Below are 22,526 nucleotides of genomic sequence, written 5' to 3' on the forward strand. Positions count from 1 at the left end.
TGAATTTAATCAGTACAGAAACACTGCAGAATGCTACCACCAGAGCCTTCTGCTTCTTTAAATCTGCTCTGATGTTTCTACGACGAGGACTAAACACTCCAAAGGAGATTCAGATTTTATTCCGAGAACCCCTCAGGAAGACACTGCACGGTGACAAAATTAGAAGAAGAAAAAAAGAACAGGACTGTTTGACACAACGCTGTGCTGCAAACTTGTTAAAGAGCCACTAACCCTTTCTGGTCATCAGTGCTATTTAGCCTTTGAACATCCACCCTCTGTTTCTCTGTCCTTCACTCAGAAGGCCACTGAAACTGGATCCTGCTTCTGTCTTGACATTTGACCTCTATTTTCAAGCGTCACGGAAAGACAAACGAGGTTGCTGGGTTTGCCCAGAAATCCTTTCATTTTCTCTGTCCCAGTTTTGATTACTTGACTCTTTGGAGGCTGCAGAGCTCCCCTGTCAGAAGCAGCTCTATGTCACGCAGAAAAACAATTTCAGTTCTTGGGAGAGTTCAATATATGTTTGTACAAGCAGCTCCACAGTGAAATGTTTTTTTTTTATGATGATGATGGAAGTGGTGACCAGCAAAGACTTCCTTCCTTTGGAACAGCCTGGCAGCTTTTAAATGACTTTTGGCTTTTTCTTCTGGTTCTCATCACACCAGAAGGTAAAACCTTAATTTTAATGTAATGCTCATGTGTGGTGAAAAAACAAATTGCAGGAACTTTTGATCCCTCAAAGGAAAGGTATATCAAAAACTGTCCGACAGCATGGGGACATTTGGCTACCTCTGAAGAGCAGGTACAGGACAAGAAGCTATAATCTTCTAGACTGAGCTACCATCCTGTATCATTTCCATTAAAATAGAGAAGATTCTAAGAAGCTGAGATCATGCACACACAATTCATTTGATTAGATCACATTTCAGATCAAGCTCCTGGCAGCATAAAGCACCTTTAAACATTAAAGCTGGATCGTATTTCTCTTCATCCATGCTCAGCTCCTTCAAGCACACTGTTAAAGTACAGAACACTGAGAAACTACGGGCAAGTAGCTCTTATAACTCCAGATGAACAATGGCTCTGAATCAAACTAAACAGATAAACGAATCAAGGTAGGCTGCTGACCGGCATCACAAATTCTTTCAAGGCCTCCCATTTTTTAAATAAGCTGCTGATCAGTAAAAAGCGTTGAAGGGAAGACGGGGGGGGGTGATTTAAAACTCTCCGATTGTACAACAGCACACGACGCCTATTTCACGGGCTTTCTCGAGGAAGAATTGGGTACCCACGGAAGTCTGCACAACGAGCTAAGAATCGTGAAGTGTGCCTTCTGTGCATCTGCGTACTCCTGACACTCACAATACCCTGTTTCGCTCCCTCCCCCTCCCAAGAAAAGATGCGGAAAACGAAAGGAAAAGAGGAAAGGTTTCATGTGTCATCCCGGGAGACTGGGAGCAGGTGAGGAACAAAGGAGGGACAGAGAAGTGACGGAAGGAGGTTGCGAGAGGAGAGTCTCGTCCGAATGCGAGGCGTGACGGATTAGCACGGAGAAAGAAGACTAAGGGAGAGCGCGTCCTCGGATCTCCTGCCTGCCTCTTACATTGCCATGAGGATTTATCTTGCCCTTCCCGTTCTGAGCCTGAGTGAAACTGTCACTGTGTGCAAGGCTGCCCTCTTAAACCAATCGTCTTTCGCCCAGAGAAGAACCTTGAAAGAACCTCAAAAAAAAAGAAAGAATGCTCCTTGCAGGCATTAATCTAACAGTCGGAGCTACGAGAGGTGCTGGCACTGTGCGCGGAGAACGTGAACGCTTCACCCAGGTGACCCGTTGGGAAGATTAGCGGTAATGCTACCCGGGCCGGATGAGAGAGGTAGAACAAAACGGGAACACACTGAGGCGCCACGTCTCTGGGCTCAGCTGGGGCTGCGGTACCAGACAAGCTTTATCCATCACTGTAACCAGATAATGGACGGCTAGGATTGTACAGACGCGCACACTTTTCACACTCCTGAAAAACAAACAGAGCCCAACGGAGTTCTCCAACTCAAAAAAAAATAGGGCAGCCTTTCACGATCAGGTCCACATCAGAAAACAGGTTAATCAAATTCAGAAGCAGAATTTAGCGCGTGCAGATTAGTTATCTTACAATTTTTCTTATTACTGTATTTAATCTTTTATAGTCTGTACGCCCACCAAACACTGCTCCTGCAGTCTCTACCCCTTTCCTGCTTCAAACTACCCCCTTTTTTGTAACCACGGTTCTTTAAAACCTCTAAAAAAAAACCTAGATACAATCAGGTGAAGAGGGGTAAAATGGACTATCCAAAATATAAATGGATGATGAGACATAAGTCAATATACAATTTTCAGAATAATTATATTTAAGTCAATTATCCATCCATCCTAGTCATTCCTGGTGAGGTGGGGGGCTACACTCAACAGGACAGGCACAAACGAGAGACGACAGTACAACGTAGCCAACTCCCATGTGAGCACTTGTGAGAAACACACAGCGGAGAGAAAACTTCTCTTCTGGTGGAATACTTTTAAGCCTTTTCAGTAGAGCAACAAGACAGGAGGGGATGCTTGAGCCTCACCTATCCCAGTGCTTTCCCACTCAGTTCTTCCTCAGTTTCCCTCACGTGTAGTGAGGGAAACTACAGAGATGGAGAACAAATCCAACCAAATGGTTCTACGTGGCTGGGCATCTTCTCTAATATTAAGCAGTTAATAACCTCATATCCCCCCCTCCACCCAGTGCAACATCTTAAAATACAAAGACACAGGGAGCCTGGGCTAATGATACCTTGTTACAATAGAACAACGCTGCACAATCCTCAATCCATTTACTGAGCAGCAGGAAACTATGGTAATAGATGTCAAGAAACGAAGGGAGGGTTCACACATTAACAATACAGACATCATCATATGAGCCAAAACAATAATGGAAATCCCATTTCGAATTCAGAGGAGGAAAAATAACAGCATTTCTAGATGATTGCAACCATTCATCTTCCTGCGCCGGTTTGCGTCTATCCTGGAAACAAAAATACATAAACTCCATCAAGCTTTTCCTTTGATTAATAATTTAAAATATTCTTCCATTTGTATCCACGAGAAAGACGGTTCACACTTGAGCGATGCTACCAAGGTTACCCCGCCAACTGCTCCTGGGAACGGGTGCATTATCTGTAGCAGGGCATGATGGTTAGTGGTATATTGTGCTGAGCCACCATCGTCAGTTCTTTGGCCCTGGATCATTGTGTGCGCCTCAAAATGGACTGACATATGGCATTGTCTGACACACTCGCCCTCGTATTGTTTGCCCCAGCTACATGCATGCAGGTGGCCAGTTTGGCTCAAGCATTTTATTTAGTTACAGTTTCCCCCTGTATAGCACAGCAACATTTATAGCTTCAAGATAATTGCTGGAAAGCTCACTGGGGACTTGGGGCTATGAGCTGCTTCTTAATGCACAATTCCACTCTCTGCCAGCTAGGCAAACACGCCATCGATTAGCTTTAAAGGCGCAGCCACCGGCCTTCGGAAAAGTTCAAACACAGGTTTCCTTCGCTTAAAACAGCCGCCAACTTCTGCGGCGCTCCTGGAAACCAGGGCTTGTGCTTCCCCGAGACTTTTGCAGGCTCTCAATGCCATTTCTTCTCATCTGACATGAAGAATAGGCAACATGCTAATAAGGATGTCAGCAGATGTTCTCCTGCAATCTGAGCTTGCTGCTTTTGAGCACATAAAGAAGGGGTCTGCTTTCCCACACAGCTGCTAAAGCTGAAAAGTAGAAGTGCATGGGTAGCTGTTTTGAAGCAGCTGTTTTTTTTTCCCCCAACTGTGTTCATCTTACGCTGAAGTAAAACAAACTGCACAGACTGCAAGGAAATGCCTTCTTCTCTTTTTTGGTCCCTCTGGACCGATGCGAGTCTCCAAACCACAGCACTGCAGGAGAATTACAATTACGATCTTAATTACTGGTGTAAGAAGTGAACGGACCGCTGGGGTCAGTCCAGCTTTCAACAAACTCTGCTTAAGAGTGTGAGGGAAACTCACAAAAACAGCAAGAGGAATCTTCTTTACAGGATTTACAGGAGAACCCTTTTCTGAATCCCGGAGATCCCATTACCCTATTACACTTTCTAACAAAAACCTGCTAAGCATGCGTTTTTTTGAGTTGTGAAAATACTTCACAATGGAGCCATACTGCTGCCATTTGGCCCATTTGCTAACCCAAGTTATGACATCACAATCAAGTCCTTGATTTGAGAGCTATTGGGGCGGAGCAGTGGCTCTGTGGCTAAGGATCTGCGGCTAAGGATCTGCGCCTGTGGCTGGAAGGTTGCCGGTTCAAATCCCACAGCCGGCAGAGGAATCCTACTCCGTTGGACCCTGAGCAAGGCCCTTAACCCCAACTGATCCAGGTGCGCTGTACAATGGCAGACCCTGCGCTCTGACCCCAGGCTCTACACAAAAAGATAATTCCTAATACAAGAAATGGTAAAGGGTTAATAAAGTGATGTTATTATTATTACACTGTGCTGTCAGTTCAGGGCAGGCAGAGGAAGAACCTGACTGCTCACACTCTTGACTCTCTGCCATTCCTGCACAGCACAGCTGATTTAGTTTAGTATTTAAATGTATCGCGTGTAGGCAACATTCTACAGCCAAAAGTCTGAAATTAGATTTGCATTTTAAACACTTAAGATTAGTTATCTAAAGCCTTTCATTAAAGTGTAAATGATCTAATTTCGGACTTTAGTTGTAATGCTCTATACACACAATCCACTGTATAAAATCTATTTAATTGTAAAAGATTAGAACAAATACATTACAGCACTTGTATTAGCAGAGTTAAAAGGGATAGTGCTAATGAGCACAAATCAATCAGGTGTCCTTACAGAGCCATGTGGAAAAACACCAAGGTGCCCAGAGCCGCAAGTCATTGGAAAGGAGAAAAAGGACTCCAAAGAGCTACATGGCACCATGTAATGCACCAGAACCAGTAGTGACATTTCAGAGCATGATTGATAGCCTAGTATACATTATAGCTGAAGAAGCAGGAAATCAGCTTCTCTAATGAATCAGGTAAATCTTGAAATGTTAAGAGTGCATGCCTATCAAAATGGAAAAAATAAAATAAAATACAACATTGCACCATTCCTGAGAATTCAGGAAGATTTTGCATTCGTGGAAAATTCCTGTAGCCAAGAGTTTATAGCACTGGGACTTTAGAATGGAAGAAGATGAAGACAAAAACGAAGGGGGAACAGATGAAGCAGGACACAAGGGGTGCAGAACAACACCAAGCCCTTTTCAGGGAAGCAGCCACTCGTGTGCTAATCAAACTATCCAGCCACACATGCAAATCCAGAGAGCTCACGCAGATCCGGTTTATTTCCAATTACACAGAGCAGTAAAGATGCAAGCAGAGCTGATATCATAGGTTACATCATGAAATGACAATAAAACTGATAAGCTCCCTTTGGTTTCAGTTCCAAAAACAGTTGTGCCGCAACGTACCAAAAACTATCACTCTATGTACAAGCAAGCAGGTATGCGTCTTGAGATGGGGATGGCAGGAATAAAACGAACATGGGACTGTAAATGATATAGGCCTGGATAATTTAAATGGAGGATTAACAAAGTCATACAATAAAGGACAGACCCTCATAAAAAAAAAACTGTTCTCATTGTCAGGTCCAGTATTGCAGTGAAAGAGCATTCGTTAGCGCTGATAATCTGGCAGAACAAAGAACAGCGTACTAAGGGATTGAAAGAACAAGGGTAACCTGAGAGCGAACGTGTCCGGCAAGTATCCTGTGATAAACAAAGGGATGCTGTAAAACGTGTTACAAGGTGTCCACTTCATTCACATCGAACAAGACAAGGAAAGCAAGCCAGCTGCTTCTGCTCCTACACACGATCCCTTCTGTGGCCCGGCCAGATGTCTCTGTGTTTTTGGAGCTGGCTAGTCCCGACTGACCAGGTTTGTTAGCCTGCTCATCACAGAGGCACAGAGCAGACGGCCACCTGTCTTAGCATGCAGACAACCCCCCCCCCCAACAAAGACTACAGGGGCCCACCCTGAGCCGATCAGGCCCAGAGTTCCTACTGGGCGCAAGGTCGCCTTCTCAAGCTCACCCTGTGAAAAGCCAGTAAGCCCCCTTTTCCAGTCTTACAACTGTCTGAAGAACAATATCAAATGAAGGGGGGATAAAACATTATTCTGCAAAACAAAAACCTTGCTTTAGAGGTTGACCAAGATAAATTGCCTCCTTTCCCATCAGAGGTTTTCCGTGATTTACAATGCAGCACCAGTTGCCAGTCATCTGACAACCACAGCACATGTCCAAATACGATAAAACGAGACGGGGGTTCAGAGAGTGAATTTGCATTTTGCTTTATTTTAACTGTTAACATGAGCAATTAAAAAAACCAACAACAATCCACCAGCCAGGTCAGAGAACTCTAAAGCAAAATAAATAACTGCTAATTATCACTTTGCCAAAAATAAAACACGATAAAAAGGTTGAATGTTTGTTACTCATCCATGGGATCCAGAAGTGTCACAGAGCTGTGATGAAAATAAAATCTCCCAACCTCCCCAGATTCAATGTCAAATTTGGTTCTGCATAGATTTTATTCTTTTTTCTGGTAAATTTAGAATCGCCAATTTTATTTGGCATACGCTCCTGAGTCTGTGTCTCACCTCGCAGCTATGATCCACACGACTGCACACAGGAGAGAGCATGGAGGTGCAGGCCAGCTCCTCCAACTTGCCCCCCGCCTCTTCAAGACGCTCGCCTTTTAGATCCGTGCAGGAAGATCATCGCAAATGAGCTGCATCCTCCACCCGCAGCGTGGCGTACCTGCATGGGCCCAAGAGGCTGGGTAACCCGGATAGCCCTGGCCGACCCCTCCCACCCTACTCACAAAACTGTCACTTCGAGACTCCAGCCCGCAGTCCGCCGGTGTCATGACCCAGGGATCGAACCCGTGATCACAGAGTGCGTTTTCCCATTGAGCCACACGAGAGGCCTACATGCAAGAGTTTGTCAGCTGCACACAAGGGGTTCTTCAGCTGACCAGATACCTTCACTCATCATATAATGTCCCCCCGGTGGCTTGAAGAAAATGGCAAACAGTTGCCAATGGGGGCAGTACACAATCACTCATGAGTTTCAGACTCAGACGATTTCCCAAATTAGATATTGACACAAATTTTCGAATGCATCAATAATCTGTCAGTCTTTAATGACAGTTGTGAGGAGGGTGGTAAACCAGGATTAATGTATCATACATGGTTGAACCTGTGTTCAACTGAGTGGCCTTGTGTCAATTGAACCCACTCAGAAAATGAATCATGCAATGAGGACTGATTAACGGGGACTTGCCTCTTCTGGGGAATAGGTTCTCAAATTGTACACAGTGGCATTTTCTGTACTGTGTTTCATAGGAGTCCAGGACACACAGTACCATTTTGCAAACCAATACATGGGATATCCTGTTCCACTCCCGGATGGGAAGTTGGCCAGCCCTCGCTTGCCCGAGCTTCCGCGGCTGAGGACTGTGCAGCTTGCCCCAGACGTATTCAATCAGTGCTATTTTGGATCACCAGCTCCATGGAAACACGAGGGCATTCTCACATTTGCACACACTGTCATGTCGCAACGTGTACGGAAGATCAGGATTATTCCACAATGGCAGCAGACTATCCCAGTACTGTCTCTCCACCTCACAAGGCTAGGAGCGTTTAATTCCCAGCTCACCGTGGAGACAAACGTCCTTACGGCCACCCAACCCTCACGAAACTGACATGTGGCGACAGCTTAATCTTCCAGTCCTGAACCTCCAGTGCTCCACATTCTCCTGCGCTTCTATTTCCAGGGGTGTCAGTCTTCCTTTCAAAAGGGAATCAAAGCAGTTGACACCAGAGAACAAAAGGTAAACAGTCATCAGACTATAAAACATTTAGAGTTCCTCTTGGAAAATCTCTTGTATTCAAACAAAGCAAAAATTCTGGAAGTTTTCTGAAAACTCTCTCCTGGCTCGAGGAATGGGAAAACTCTTAGATATGTGTGCTGTGAACAAGTTTAGAATTACTGTAGCTTACTTGAATTAATTTAATTTTAGATTTAGATTTGCCAGAAGTGATCTTTATGAGAAGAGTGCAATTGGCCCAGCATTTGCTGGAGAACTGGACACTCTCAATCTTAGATTTGTTCACGAATTGCAATAAATAGCAATATATGTACTTAATATAAAGCAATAAAAGCAGGTAAAAGGTAAAAGCGGACTTCATTCAAGTATGTGACTGCAGTTATTATGGCAGAAAGGACTGTTTGAAGCTGTGTATTATTAATGGTGTCGGTACTCAATCTTGGTGATATACTTGAGAGCAGATCATATTTCATGGGCTAATGACTTAATACGCTGTTTACCAATACATTTTCTTTTTTAAAAGGCAGCTCGGCTTTAGAATGTGTACAGCCGTGACCCTCTAAAATCCATTCCCTTCTCATTAGGAAAAGGTCAATCTGGAACAGTCCTTCTCATTACAATTCCTCTTTTCACTTAAAGCACAGGCCAGGAAAACATCAGGGGTTTGAAGAGTTTTGTCACGGCTTCGAATTTGTGAAACATCAAAGAAACACTTGGAATCCATGTTAGTAATTTAGCTTGAAATTACAATAACTTGACGTCAGTGTAAGTAACAAGATTTCTCTACATTTCTACTTGGTTTTTTTCTTTGACCAAATGTTTCCTTTATGCAAAAAATACTGCATAAAGGATGGCAGAGTTACAACAGGCCTCTGACTCCTGTAGCCTTCTGTATGAGGTAATCACATAGTGTAATCATATAGTTTAAAAACACATAGCAGCACATTCAGCTTCAGACAGCAACAGATTCCATCTACTCCGGCTGAAGCCACATTTTAAGCCAAAACATTTTATTTCCCTTTGTAGTTCAGAAAAATGAGTTGATTTGACAATTTGTCCTCAGTCTGATCATGTTATTTTTCTTTCACTTCAGGTTTTATCTACTCTATAGGATGGGAATCATCGAGAGTCACCTGAGACCATGCTCTGACATTAACAGAGATCTCTGCTGGATAAAAGTGCAACGAAGTTAACAATTAAATTGGTTGCTTCACAAAATGCTGACCTGGAGTGACACTTTGTCGGCATTACGCATCAATGCATCAGAGCAGTGATTTTATCTGAAGCGGAGGAATGATTTTCAAAAGACTATTCAATTAAACTAACTTTTTTATGCAGGGATCCAACACAAGGATTTCGATCCAACCAGGCACTGGTTTGATTTTTATAACATACTGTCTATATGAATTACACACATTATAAAGAGTATTAATAGTGTTAATTATTTTTAGTATTTCTTTTACAATGACATGCCTCCCCTTAAAAGGCAATGAATAAAAATGGTATTTTCAATAGATCCTAATTAACAAAAATTATGAAATGGGTTCTAGGTATAATATGTTTTTTTTTTTTACATTCATTTTACATTTTTCAACAGGATACAGTTACTAGGTTGGGTGCTCAAACAAATTCTGTCTGAAAAAATATTTTCAGGATGTCTCTGCACTCAACTGGTGAAATGCATGAAAACATCCACATGTCCTAGTCGGTAAACAACAGCCCTGTTGGCTGAGACAGTGGCTGAACCGTTTTGCCTAAACTTTCAGCAGCTCACGCCTCTTTTCCAGATCAGCAGATCTGTACTGTTAACTGGGAAATCCAGTTTGGCAATGGTTAGTAGGACACTACTTCCATACTAAAATATAAAGAACGAAACACTTCAAATGGACAATATCTTCCTGTTTCACATGTATATATGTGAAACACTTATTTAAGCACAGGGTAAAGATGTTAACACACCTTATCAGAAGCTGGTGATAAAAACACCTGAAGCACAGTGAGGACAGGAGTACAACAGGCTTGGGAAGTACACCACAATTATTTCACAACTGTAGGATTTAAAAGTCTCTCCATAAACATCATGGCTTTTAACTATGTAGTATGGTTTTCCCTAGAAAGTTTATCAACAATTCTAACTTCACCGAAATGCGACAACTGCCAGATTATTACACTTAAAGAGTCAGTAAAGAAAGAAACACTCTTTGGGCTATACTCAAAGTATAATGCTAAAACAATGTACTGTGAACCTTTGTGAAAAAAGCAATAACATGAGCTCTTTTTGATCAAGCAGTCTATGTTTTTCACTGGCAGGTACCAGGGAAAAATGTGGCACTTTACAAACTCATGGAGTGGCTTACAAATTGTGGTAAAAGAGGTGTCGCTGAAGCAGGTGGTCTATTTTCTTTGTACAGGGTTCTCAGTAAGACTCCAGTGCGTGACAGTGTGAGAAAAGGGGCAAGTAATCATTTTCCCATATCCTCCCTCAAGTGAAGCTGGTGTAGGCAAGAGCATTTTGTTACTGTGCAGGTGCTCCACAAAAGACTGCAGGACATCGTTTACGGAGAGATAACAGAAAGAGTTCACACATCCAATAAGCATAAAAAAGCCCTGTAAAATTTAAATATGAGAACATGTTTAAACAACTAGCTGAAGACAGTCCCTTTTACTATGAAGCATGTATCAAGGCAGGCTGTTCTGTGCCCACCCTGAAAGCTAGTACTGCTTTAAAATAATGAAATGCTTCCCTACTTGACTTCATTAGACTAATTAGCTAAGCCGCAAAGGAACAGCTTCCTAATGATGAATCCTCTTTAAAGAGCACCTCTGACAGGACTGTTAGAAGCCACAAAGAGCCCTAATCTAGGCACGACTCAGCCCTCAGACAAAAAGTACATTACCTGAAAACACTTAACATTCCCAAGTGTTACCTCACTATCCAAGGAATGTACTACAATGTACTGAATTCCTTAGAACTTAACATGAAGTACGATGTTTAATGAAGATCAACTTCTATTACTGATTGTTACTTGAGAGAAGCACAGTATTTCAATAACCCTGCAGCGTTTTTTGTCTTCCACGTTCTTAAGACATTAAAACTAAATGTCCCTTTTAATGTATTGTCCAATCCACTGCCATGCCAAAATCCCTTTTCCTGCTGAGCTCTCCTGCATCCTGCAAAATATGACAAACAATACAGAATGGATTCTATAAGGTCAAGTATCAATTAATATACTTCAAATGGACAACATCTTCCTGTTTCACACGTAGATTTTGCTTGTAGGACTGTAGAAGCATCCCTCTTTCTGCCACAAAGTTTAGTGAATACTGTTGAAAACTCAGCTTCAGGTCATTTATATTCACAGTTAAGAGTAAAGAGCACTGAAATATCTCCTGGCCTCACTCTTCCCAAGTCAGGTGACACTTCCTTTTCGTTTTAAACATTACAGCCACATCAACCAACAAAAAAAATCACCATCGATATTAAATGCCAGCAGCTCCAGGATTAATCCCTTTGGGTACTTTCACCAATTACTTTCTGAATATCTACATACACAATCATTGCTCGACATAAGCATATCAATAATTAGAAACACAAGAAAGGTAACAATTAAGAAGAGGCCTTTCAGCCCTTCAAGCCCATCTGTTTCTTGAATTACAGTGTGTTTCACAATCACAAACAAGAGAGTTTATTAAAAGACATTTTGCCTTTCACATATCGTAACCTTACCGACACAGCCGACTATCCCTAACAATTCGCACAAAACAAAATTTCTCCCTTTCTTCCTTTTACACAGTCCAAAACAATTACAAAGCGTGTTGTTTTCCAAAGAGGCTGTTGTTTTGCAAATGAGGGGAAAGAAAACAGAACCGATATCTCCAAGCTGGCCAGCCATGTGTTTTGTTTGCAGTCCCTAGGCAACATTGTTATTTCCTGGTCAGGTTCTTTGCAAGCCATTGACGTTCGCGCGTGCTCTCTGCTCCCTGCCCACACAGGGCTGTGTCACTCATACCATCGACAGCAGGAAAACTTGAGAGGCTGATTTGACTGCTCCAGCTCTCCAAAGCCTCAGGCTTTCCCTGGCTAAATAATAAGTCACTACTTCCACAGAAACGCCTTTTTGACTACCTGTTTAAATATCTCTCCTCTCCTCCTGGGACTCTACTAAAGCCCAGAGAGAGCAGCTCATAAGCTGCTAACTCAGTTACGCTACAAAAACATAATACGCCATTGCGCACAGTTCCAGACCAGGTTGGTTCTTTCTCTTCACCAGTTATAAAACCTTCCAAAGGTAAAACCAAGGTTTTCACGGCATGAGGCAGTCACATGGCTGACTTGACTGGCAGCTGAAACTGACTGTCTCCCTCAGAGGTCAATGGGGAGAGATTAAACGGAAGTAGTTTCACATTAATGCTGTTTGAAAAGTTACAGTGGTAGAGGCCAGGCTAGAGTCTGACTACTCCCGATGTACAGCACCAGGCACACATTAATATTAAATATGTATAAAAAGAGCTATCCTTATGTTTTGCCCATCCATAAATGAAAGAATTTTGTTTGTGACCTAATGAGAGAGACTTTTCATTATACACTCAGGTAAAGATAGTCATTGTATGCCTAACCAGCCTAAATAACAAAGCTGATCTATCATCCGGGGTTGCAACTGCTAGCAATTACTAGAAGCCCGTTTGGAAAATAAGTGACATGGCCAACAGTGAGTGATCAATTGTGACTCATTCATGATGGAAATCGCCTCCAAAATACAGGGTAACCTTTCTTTCACAACCAGTAGTGTAACAGCCACGAACAGAAATACAGAACATCTAGGTCTGATTGAACGAGAGTCTGCCTGAAATGCATCGGTTTAACTTCTGCCAAAAACAGTGTCAAGATCCTACGAATTTTGGGACAATGAAGGTTTGAAGGATATAAATTGACACCTTAACCCATTTCAAAGGTGTTCTACTGGCATCATGTTGTGTGAGATGACAGGAAGTGGAATCCTATCATGGTTCCTCATTTTGGAAGTTGCGTTTCAGTCAGTGAGGTCCTGTTGCCTGCTTGTCACCACGTTATGTACACCAGTAACAGTTGTACGGGTCAGGTGCTGTCCACTTAAAGATAGCTAAAGAACCTGGAGGCCTGCGACTGTGAAAAGGAGTCAGAATCCCTCATTTAAACACATGCGGCGATGTCTAATGATGGTCCACTATACTGTTCCACACTAATTTAAGCAACCCAGGAGTCTGCCTTACCTACTATACATATCAACTTGGGACAGCACTGCACAATGCTTCATCCTGACACTGAAATCATAGCTCTGTAAAGGAACCTAAACTATTTAACATTGGTCTGTTGGCTGAGAGGGGCTCACTAAAAAATTAAAAATAAAACACTTGTTCTTGTATGCTGTGAGTATCTCTGCCTGTTTAATTGAATCCAAGACTACACTTCACTATATGACTAGTGATAAACAGGATGTCAGTTCTGAAGGATCTGAAAAATAGTTTAACGGCACAAACCTGCCTGATATTTCCTAGATACCAAAAAAAAAGAGGAACAATGTCTGTAAAACCGTAACATATTAGGGTATTGAGAAGAGGGACTGACAGGGTATAAATTAAATGTACCTTACTTTATGTTTTCTGCAATATCCCAGTCAGAGAGGTGGTGTTTCACTTACAAACTTAAAACAACTTCATGTTTCCAAGTGAACAACACTTCACTGGGCATGTCCTTAAAAGAATTGTTTTACTCACCCCAAAAACTGAAGGCAAATACATTTTAGTTCAGAGTGAAATCCTCTGAAAATGTACACTAAACAATGTAGGCAGAGTTCTTAAATTACCTTTACAACAATCAAACAAGTTCACCTAAAACAACTGGTCACTTCAAAACATGCTGAAAAAACAAGCTTTTTGTAAACACATTTTAAGCCTTATTTTACTCAAACACAATAATATACTATAACATAAAAGCACACATGCATTGGAGATGGCCGGTAAACTTGTCTCTTAATTTCTCCTCTCTATCTTATTCTTATGTACATGACAAGAAGTGTGCAATGAAAGACAAATGCTAACTGCAGTCTGAGCAGGAAACACAAATGGAATTCACGGTTTATTTTCACATTGTCAAATACCTTAGCAAAGTATCTGAAAGAACAAATCGTAAAACAGAGTCCTGGAGGACTTCAAAACAGTGGGAGCATCGGACATTCACAAAGCATGACTAAAAGGGAGAGGGAGCCGATCTCATAGGATTAGTATGTCAGAAGCCAAGCCTGTATATGGATTCATATCACACTTTAGCAAGGGCAGTCCTGTTGGTGGGCTCTCAGTTTAACAGTCAGTGTGAGATACAGCCAAACAATGGGAAATTGTTCTTTGAAAAGACTCAACCCTTTATTGCCATCATCAGGCCAGGAACAGAGGAAGAAGAAAATAGACAAAGCAAGTCTATTGTATCCTCACCCAAGTCCAAGAAAAGCATCTTTGAAGGTCTTGGCATGTGTAATACTGTAGATCTACTGTAGTACAGTAGTAGCATAACTACAGCAGTGTTCTCAATTAACCATTTTCTGTCAGCCCTAGTGTGTGCTGGTTTACATAGTTCCAAATTAATAATTTAATCCAGATTAATTGATTCAGTAATAGAGCTAATAATGGGTTTAATTACATCCTTTTAATTAATCCATTTCACTTGGAAACAGATGGCGATTTCAGAGCACGTGTAAAAGAAATTGCCCACATTTTAAGAATCGGGGGAAAAAAAACAATCCTTAATTTAATTAGTTCGATTAATTGCTTCCATTTAGCACCTGAGAGCTCAGATGGGATGATACTGGGGTTTACTCAGGATTAGGAACAGTCCTGCCTGTTTTCTCTGAAACTGAGGTTTGGCACGTTCAGGCCTAACCCAAGAGTGGCTGCAGCGTTCTCCAGCTTTGGCAGGTCGACGGGGAGCAAGGCTTTTCCCCTGCTGGCTGTGATGTTCCTTGGATGTCCTTGCCTGACTGCGATGGGATTGCGCAGGAGAAGCCTCTGATGAGCGCCGGCGCAAGGGCAGCTTGTTTCTGTGTGTGGTGGGGAACAGCTGGCCAAGCGGGCTTGTTCAAGGCCACTTCAACCCCTCTCTCTCTCTCTCTTGCTCTCTCTCTCGGAGGCACCATATGGCACATCAGCTCAGATCAGCACAGTCTCATTTTTTTGTTGTTGTTGTTGTTGTTGCTGCTGCTGCTGCTGCTGTTGCCTCTACACAAAGCCGAGGAAAAAGAGGACGAGTCCGGGAGCATGCCCGTGTCTTTTGCAGGGCTGAGCCCCCGGTGCCGATGTCACCAGGCGCTTGCTTTTGAGAGATCACTCAGTGTCCGCCAACACAATCGAGTGCAGGCCCGTTTAAATATTTTATTATTCCGTTACTGACTTCCAATTAAGGTTAAAAGAAAACTCCTTCTTCACTTGCATTTGTTTCCAGTTGGGTTCTGTTTCGTTTCTTTTCCAAATCAAGCTTTACTACCGGCAGATTTCACCAAAAGCAACCCTATGGATTCCCACCGAATACACATGTATATACATCACAAAGGAAACAGATGGTTGGGTGAGGATTTGATTTCATTCCTCCTAATGGCACAGGTTCTGTAGTGTGGCTGAACGCAGGGACCGAACCTGTACTGAAAATTGCCACTGAGGGTGGCCAGACTGTTTAAAGTGAAAGGGAAGCATGAAAGTAAAATGTCATTTTTCCAAACGCAGAACATACAGTGTGTAAAATGATATGAATGCTGGGAGTTTCCTTATGACAACAGAGGCACTTAAAAAAAAATGTTGGCCCAAGTCTTTTTTTTAGTCATACAACTAAAAGATTTAGCAACCACCTTGGAATACATGACTCGACTAATTTAAAAAAAAATCTCTACTTCTTATGCATCACTTAAAGTCGGAGAAACTTATTAGAAAAGGCAAAAAGGGCGTCACTAGTGAATTGTTAGATAATTGTTCACCTACATGGGCTTTTTTCAAAGAAACCAGTGCTGAAAAATTTAGGGGAAATCAACTGTAAATACCCCTCAATCTGTCAACTTTTTCGATTTTACCATTTTATGAAGTTTCAATTTCAAATGACCTAACTTATTATGAGCAATTTACTAATTGTCCAGACTAGTGAGAAGGAACCTGTGACAATGTTCCCTTAGCCTTCAGCAAAGAGTATGAACCTCTGGATGACCAACTTTATGTTTACTGAAACCAACACTTCAGCATTTTTGGTAATTACAGCTTTTATTTCATTCAAGCACCTTTCATTTAAGAGGAATGACTGTTCTGGCTGAGTATCATAAGCGACTAGAATACAATTCATAGCCAGTGTGATGTGAAAACTTTTCCACTTCTGTTCATGTAGTCTTTGTGCCTGCAAATCCTTAATTATCAAAGCAATCTTCAGCACCTGGCTAATTACACTATTAAGAATCAATTCAGTAATTAACTGGAAGGTTCAAAGTCCTGGAATAGTATAGAAAGTGCCAAGGTTAACCACCAGCGATTTCTAGATATTTATGCAAGATCCTTTACAGAACCCTTCCAGTGAATAAGATCCAACAGCTGTAAGGTTAAACAGCAGCATTCAATGTGTGATTCAAAGATTTCAGAAGCACCACTTTGATTAACATTCGCTCATTTATCTTAATGTAAAAATTATTGTCATTACCCAAAGAATTACATTACACAATCCGGTAAACATGGCCACTTTTTACACTATACAAATAGACCACAGTAGGACTGTTCACTCCTTATTCTTTAGTCTCCTTTAGTTCAACCACAATTCGTAATGACTTTACCTAAATTACTTGTCCACATAAGTGGTCTGTATACCACTGTTTCCAGGTCTTCGTTCATTGACAATTACAAGCTACATATCAAACCCTTCGGGGCCAGGAGAGAAAATCACTGGGCTATACAGACATCTTGGGTTGTTTGTAAAGACCAGTGGAAGGTGACGCCTAAAATATTATGTCAGTCTAATTATACTGTTGTTACAAGACACCCAAATAAGTCTTACAAACACATCCTACAAAAACATGTCGACTCTGGACACTTTTTAGCGGAGCATGTTTGTCACTCATGGCCCCGTGGTAATTGTACAGCTGTACGTTCAGAGCACAGCAGTTTCAGGTAGAAGAGGTGGAATTCAATCATGCACATAAAATAGTTTGAAAAGGACAAGACTATAAATCGGGTGGGGTCCATCTCTTGGTTTGGACTAATTAAATCAGCAGCAAGCGAAGACTGTGGAGAACTGAAAAGTTGCTCCGGCTCAACTTGAATAGGATGAATGTAATACTCTTCACAGATGACAGCCGTTTCTTACAGAAAAAAAAGAGAAAACCTGCTGCATTCTGGCTCTTGAAGACCAGAGCTGGGAACCTTTTCTACAATTGTAGGAGTTAAAATTAGTTCGTCTGGGCTCCTGAAATGCCGAACACCGATCATCCAGCGCTCCTGTGCAATTGCGCCTGGATATTATTTAGTTATTGTATATTTAACTTTTTTCATACATCAAAACTGGAAATGTCTTCTTTGCCCCGTATAATATTTAAACACTGAATGAAGGTGTGTTTTTTACAATTCTTTATCTAAATAACAGACGCTGTGCATGTATGTCTAAACACGTTAGTCTACGCTAGAATGGGGTGTCATTTCTCCTGGTTATGAGATACTGGGAGATCGGTCCAGTTCAAGCTTCAATCACCCAGACACCTTAAAAACGATGTCACACATGTTTGCAGTGGACAACAGCAGGGTCCAACATTGCACAAATTGGATTTGTTTCTCTTCATATGAAAAGATTTGACCTTCATTTCCTCGATTTAATACGGTAATTCCCCGCACTGACATCGCCTCTCTCTTTCAACTGACGAGCGCAAGACAGTTACAAAAAAAAAGCACTGTTTCCATTTCAAAAATACCCTGTTTCGTTTAAAAACGCGTATCAGACCATACGGCCGTTTGGGGGAGGTATTTTAATCTCTCGGGCTGTCAAAGCCACCGGGTAGCCTACGGTATGGTGTTTTGTCTTTTCCAAGTAGATGGACGACACCCCGCTGTTCGTGTTAATCGAACAAGAGAGCGTAGTCTCGTTTCCACCGTCAACAGTTAAATCGCAGCTTTCCAGCACCATCTTCAAAACGGACATTTAAGGACAAGAGCGTGTTGGAAACGAAAAGGGAAAACGCATTGCACCCCGTTTTGTGTGGTCTAAAGCTAATTATACTTGACACGTTGTCCTCATTAGAAATCTGAGAGCCCACTTCGCATTTTCAATTACGTACCCTAGGTATACAAAGCATATACCCTCTATAAGGCTACAGAGAAAGAAGAAAGCAGCAACACTTTCTTTTGTCGCGTTCGTCGTAATTCATATAAATAATTACCCGTGTCATTCTCTCCCATGACTCAAACACACATGTAATTTTCTTGCGGGCGAGCGAGCACAATGCACAGTCAGTTTTCATCGAGTTCCCACAGCGCACCGTAAAGAAAGCAGAAGGCGTCCCCCTCCGCTACAGTGACTCTCGCGGATCACATGTGCATTCTCGGTCAGCTCGGCACGTTCCTGCTCATCCGCCTACCAGAACAGCGCCGGAGCTCCGCAGACCCCGCTTAGCGCCCGGGGAAAGGGCAGGACCGCGTCCCCATCAAAGCCATCGCACCATAACCTTTTTATTTATCTTCTACTTCCCCTTTTTAGCTGTAAAACCCCGCTCACACATACACACTCTTACATGACGAACAGCTTTGCTCAAAAAGTGAAATGTCATTTCATAGTGATAAAAGGAAACTACACAACTGTTACAGCAGCTACAGAACTGGTTATCTCTGAAACCACATGAAAAAGAGAGCAAATCTTCACCAAGGCAGGGGGGGAGACGGGACTTACAAGGCAGTGAGTCACGATCGTTTTAGCGTTGCGTGTTCACTCTGTCCTGATTAGGTCGTTGGTCGTGACTATTGATCGTCACCCAGTATAAACCAGGACCTAACAGCACGCATTGGAGGTATTAGAAAATAACATATCTTTAAAATAAGAGTCATAATCCTTCCAAGGTCAGATTGTTTTTTTATGACGTGACCCTGTCGGGATAAGAAAGCCGTTCATTTGGGGTACCCAAACCCTAGCAAAAAGGAAGAGGTTGCTAAGAGTTTATTGCCAGATCTCTCTAATCCTATTAGCCTCTTCGCAGTCAACATTAATCCTGGACAAATCGCTCTCCCGTCCATCTCACAGTTCAATCATCTATCTGTATCCACACATTAACTGCGTACTACGGACACGGGCGAGAAATCCTTATCCATTAAATCATACACACTGAAATAAAACGGGGCTCCGCTGTCTTTCCACACAGCGCAGTCTTTGTTACTGCAGGAGACCCAGACGGGGACCCTTTTCAGCAACCAAATCCATGATTTAAAAATCCCGAGCAAACTGCATACTTTGCAGGAATTCCTTCCCCACTGAAAAACAGGTTATTAAGTAAAATAAAGGTTTTTTTGCAAATGAGAAAGCGTCCGACGCGCTTCGTTTTTCTATTTTTTAATCATTTTAAAACAACTGCTCAAAAAACAAATGATTTGAATAGAGTTCGCTATAGCAAATGCTTTGAGCTCAAATCCAGTCACACAATCGCTTATCACTTTCACCTAAATAAAGTTCTCAGTGCAGAAGGTTCACTAGTACCGGAGCAAAGTAGAAGCCACTTTGTTTAAAAGATTTCAGAGATATGAATACAAAACAAACACCGTGTAAAGAAGAAACTTCCTCATGCTTAGAAAATCTTGTTAATCAGTAATTTGCTACACTGTACCTGTCTTTCTTAAAGGTTTAATCTGGCTCTGCTGATCATGCAAAGAAAATAATCGTTTCCTAAATAAGGCAACGGGAAAGGGGTCAATTACGTTAATTAGCTAATCAAAAAGTTTAAATACCGGAGTGTTAGGCACTTGTGTCAACCTTGTATTTGTTTGAATTATCCCTCGTGTAAAAACAAGACTAACGCGAATCACTGAATGAAGAGGTGCTGAGTAAATTCGCTGCTTAAAAAAATAATACAAAAGGACACAAAAAGAAACAAGCGCTCTGCAAGGAACAATTACAATCCATTAACTTACTAGTGGCTCCATGCGAGGTGTTTCTACCCGCTGGGACACCAGCAGCATCTTGAGGTGATAGTAAACGAGGTTTCTGTTAAATCCACTTTTGTTCCGGTATGTGAAATGCCAGGATACAAAGGAAAAGGAGAGAAAAAAAAGAAGGAATACGGCTCGCAGAAAAACAAATCACGCGGTGCGAAAAAAACGATTCTCTTCAGATTTCAGACAAGTTCATCCTGGTGTTGCAGTTTCGCCTAATGATTTAACGCCTGTCTCAATCTCCTCACAACATTAGCGGCTGCCTTCAGCTTCCTGACTTCAGAGGCGGAGTTACCTTAGCTATAGGACGGCGGCGAGCGGACACGGAGAGGAGGAGACAGCGCTCTTTCTGTAAGGGTAAACCGCTCTTAAAGGGGAATTCCGTCCCGTGCTACTCAGGCCGCACAGGTCTTCGAAGAAGTTTACTGGAACCACCGGGGAAGAGTCATTTACTGTCCTACTCCCACCAGTCAAGCAAGCAAGCAAGAAAACATCTATCCAGGGCAGACACCGTTGTAAAAATCGCCCTTTTCTGGCAAAGCATTAAAAAACTGACTAGACAGTATTTTATTGTTCTACTCACTGGCCTTCCACCGTATGCTCGCCCGTATTTCGACATTTATTTTAAAAACGCATTCACTATGGCTTAGTGAATGTTTATATTAGGATTTTTAAAAAATGAACGCATCTCACTTAGGACTGCACATACTGTATCGTGTGCAACGTACCTGAACGCACCTGAACTGAAACCAGTTCTGTTATGATAATATCAATGACGCACAGCTCTAAAAACGTCTTATACTGTACATCCAACTTTAGTACACCCAATAGTATCTTAAAGACTGGGGATGAAATTTTTAGCGTTTGTTTGCCTGACGTGATACACTACTGCATTTGTCACTAAAACAAAAGTGCAATTTATTATTCGTTCTCCCAGTAAGACAAAGGGGGATTTTTAAAAGAGATTGTACAAAAATCGTAATTCGATTACAGAAAGTCTGAAATAATGTTTTCTTGATATAGAAAGTTGGTGTCTTGTCGGTGTAATGTTTTGTTATGTAACAACACAGCTGTATTTTTCCAACTTGTCGCTTACAGTACTTGGACAGGTACACTGGACACGTCATGGAGCAATTGTACTAGAAAACTGCGAGGTGTTTAAAACGCTGTTAACGGGTTTATTAAAAACAATTGCTATTTAACTGCGATTGAGACCGATTACTGTGAATTAATTCACTTCTCAAACTATCCAAGGTTGTGCGGTTAAGTAAGTTACACCTCTATTTTGAAATGACGCCAAGATCTGAAATCCAAATTTAATCTTGGTCATCGCCATAAAGCTGAATCCACATACTAAACAGATTGTCAGGCATTGGAAGTGTCCTCTTCGAAATCGCCTGCTCTACCCAGTTGGTCATGAAAAGGAGCGGATTGTGCATGCATAGAAATTAATGCGTGTTTGTGATATTCTTTTAATACCTGTACGTTTGTCATAGCTAATATTAGGAGCAATACTTATACAGTGTCCCATTCAAAGTTGTTCTCATTTTACAATGATTATGGTGAAATTATGCAGTTAAAAATCTTCCTAAATCCTTTACATGGAACACAGCAGGGAAATATATAGAGAGCGTTGCAGTGTTTTACAATGAATTAAGTGGATCGACGTGTAATTAAGATTTTTTTTGTTCTGCTGTACGTTTAATGACTAGACAGTTTTTTTTTTATTGGTTAAAAAGGCTGTGGGGAATACAGAACAAACCTACAGAAAACGCATTGGTAGAACAAATTGCTTCATTTGTCCCCATTGAAAAAAGTGAGGTTTGCGTTAGAAATCCGCAGAGCACGAAGTGTCGAAGGAATTTAAGAAATTAGGAGCAGCGTGAACCTATATAGTCCCGGCTAAAAAAAAAGCGCGGGCACACATCTCAAGCATATTCCACCGCTTCTTTCCAAAACATTGCAGCCTTGGAGAAAAAGACCACTAGTAATTCGTCACGTCTTTTCCAACTGGACAGGTTTCATAGCTCCCGACATCCTGGAGGGCACTAGCATTCTCTGTGCATAGATTTACGTAATGATGTGGCATTAACACATTGCTTCATACATTATGCATACCTCTGCTGTCTGCTTATCAGTCTAGCCTGGACTTATAATATGTATTTTTAATGCAAAGGACCTTCAGTCTCTCAGAATGGTTGTTGTTAACCAATGTGGCAAGCTTGGCTGTAAAAAAAACAAAAGGACCTCCTGTGGAGAGAGAGAAGGACTAAAGGAAGCAGAATACACAGTTTGTGTGACCCCAGGAAGTGCTTGACAATTACTGTTAGGTCTGGAATCGTGCCATTTTTTTACCACTACTGATGGAATGCTAGTAATCTACACAAACCAA

The 22,526-nt window shown here is 41.8% G+C and overlaps 1 protein-coding gene across 2 annotated transcripts in view; it reads right to left on the reverse strand.

Annotated features, from left to right (window-relative positions):
* The window catches only part of si:ch73-211e3.1 (mastermind-like domain-containing protein 1), a 124,164-nt gene extending 103,448 nt beyond the window's left edge, over positions 1-20,716 (reverse strand). The window contains exon 1 of one of the 2 annotated variants that reach the window (XM_015351431.2): positions 20,114-20,716. In XM_015351431.2, the coding sequence (XP_015206917.2) occupies positions 20,114-20,161 (48 nt within the window). In that variant the 5' untranslated portion in view covers positions 20,162-20,716. The remainder of the gene's footprint in view (positions 1-20,113) is intronic. The other variant, XM_015351430.2, reaches the window with a different exon arrangement.
* Between the last annotated feature and the right edge of the window lie 1,810 nt (positions 20,717-22,526).

Source organism: Lepisosteus oculatus, chromosome 8, assembly GCF_040954835.1.
Source record: "Lepisosteus oculatus isolate fLepOcu1 chromosome 8, fLepOcu1.hap2, whole genome shotgun sequence".
In the NCBI taxonomy this organism is placed as follows: domain Eukaryota; kingdom Metazoa; phylum Chordata; class Actinopteri; order Semionotiformes; family Lepisosteidae; genus Lepisosteus; species Lepisosteus oculatus.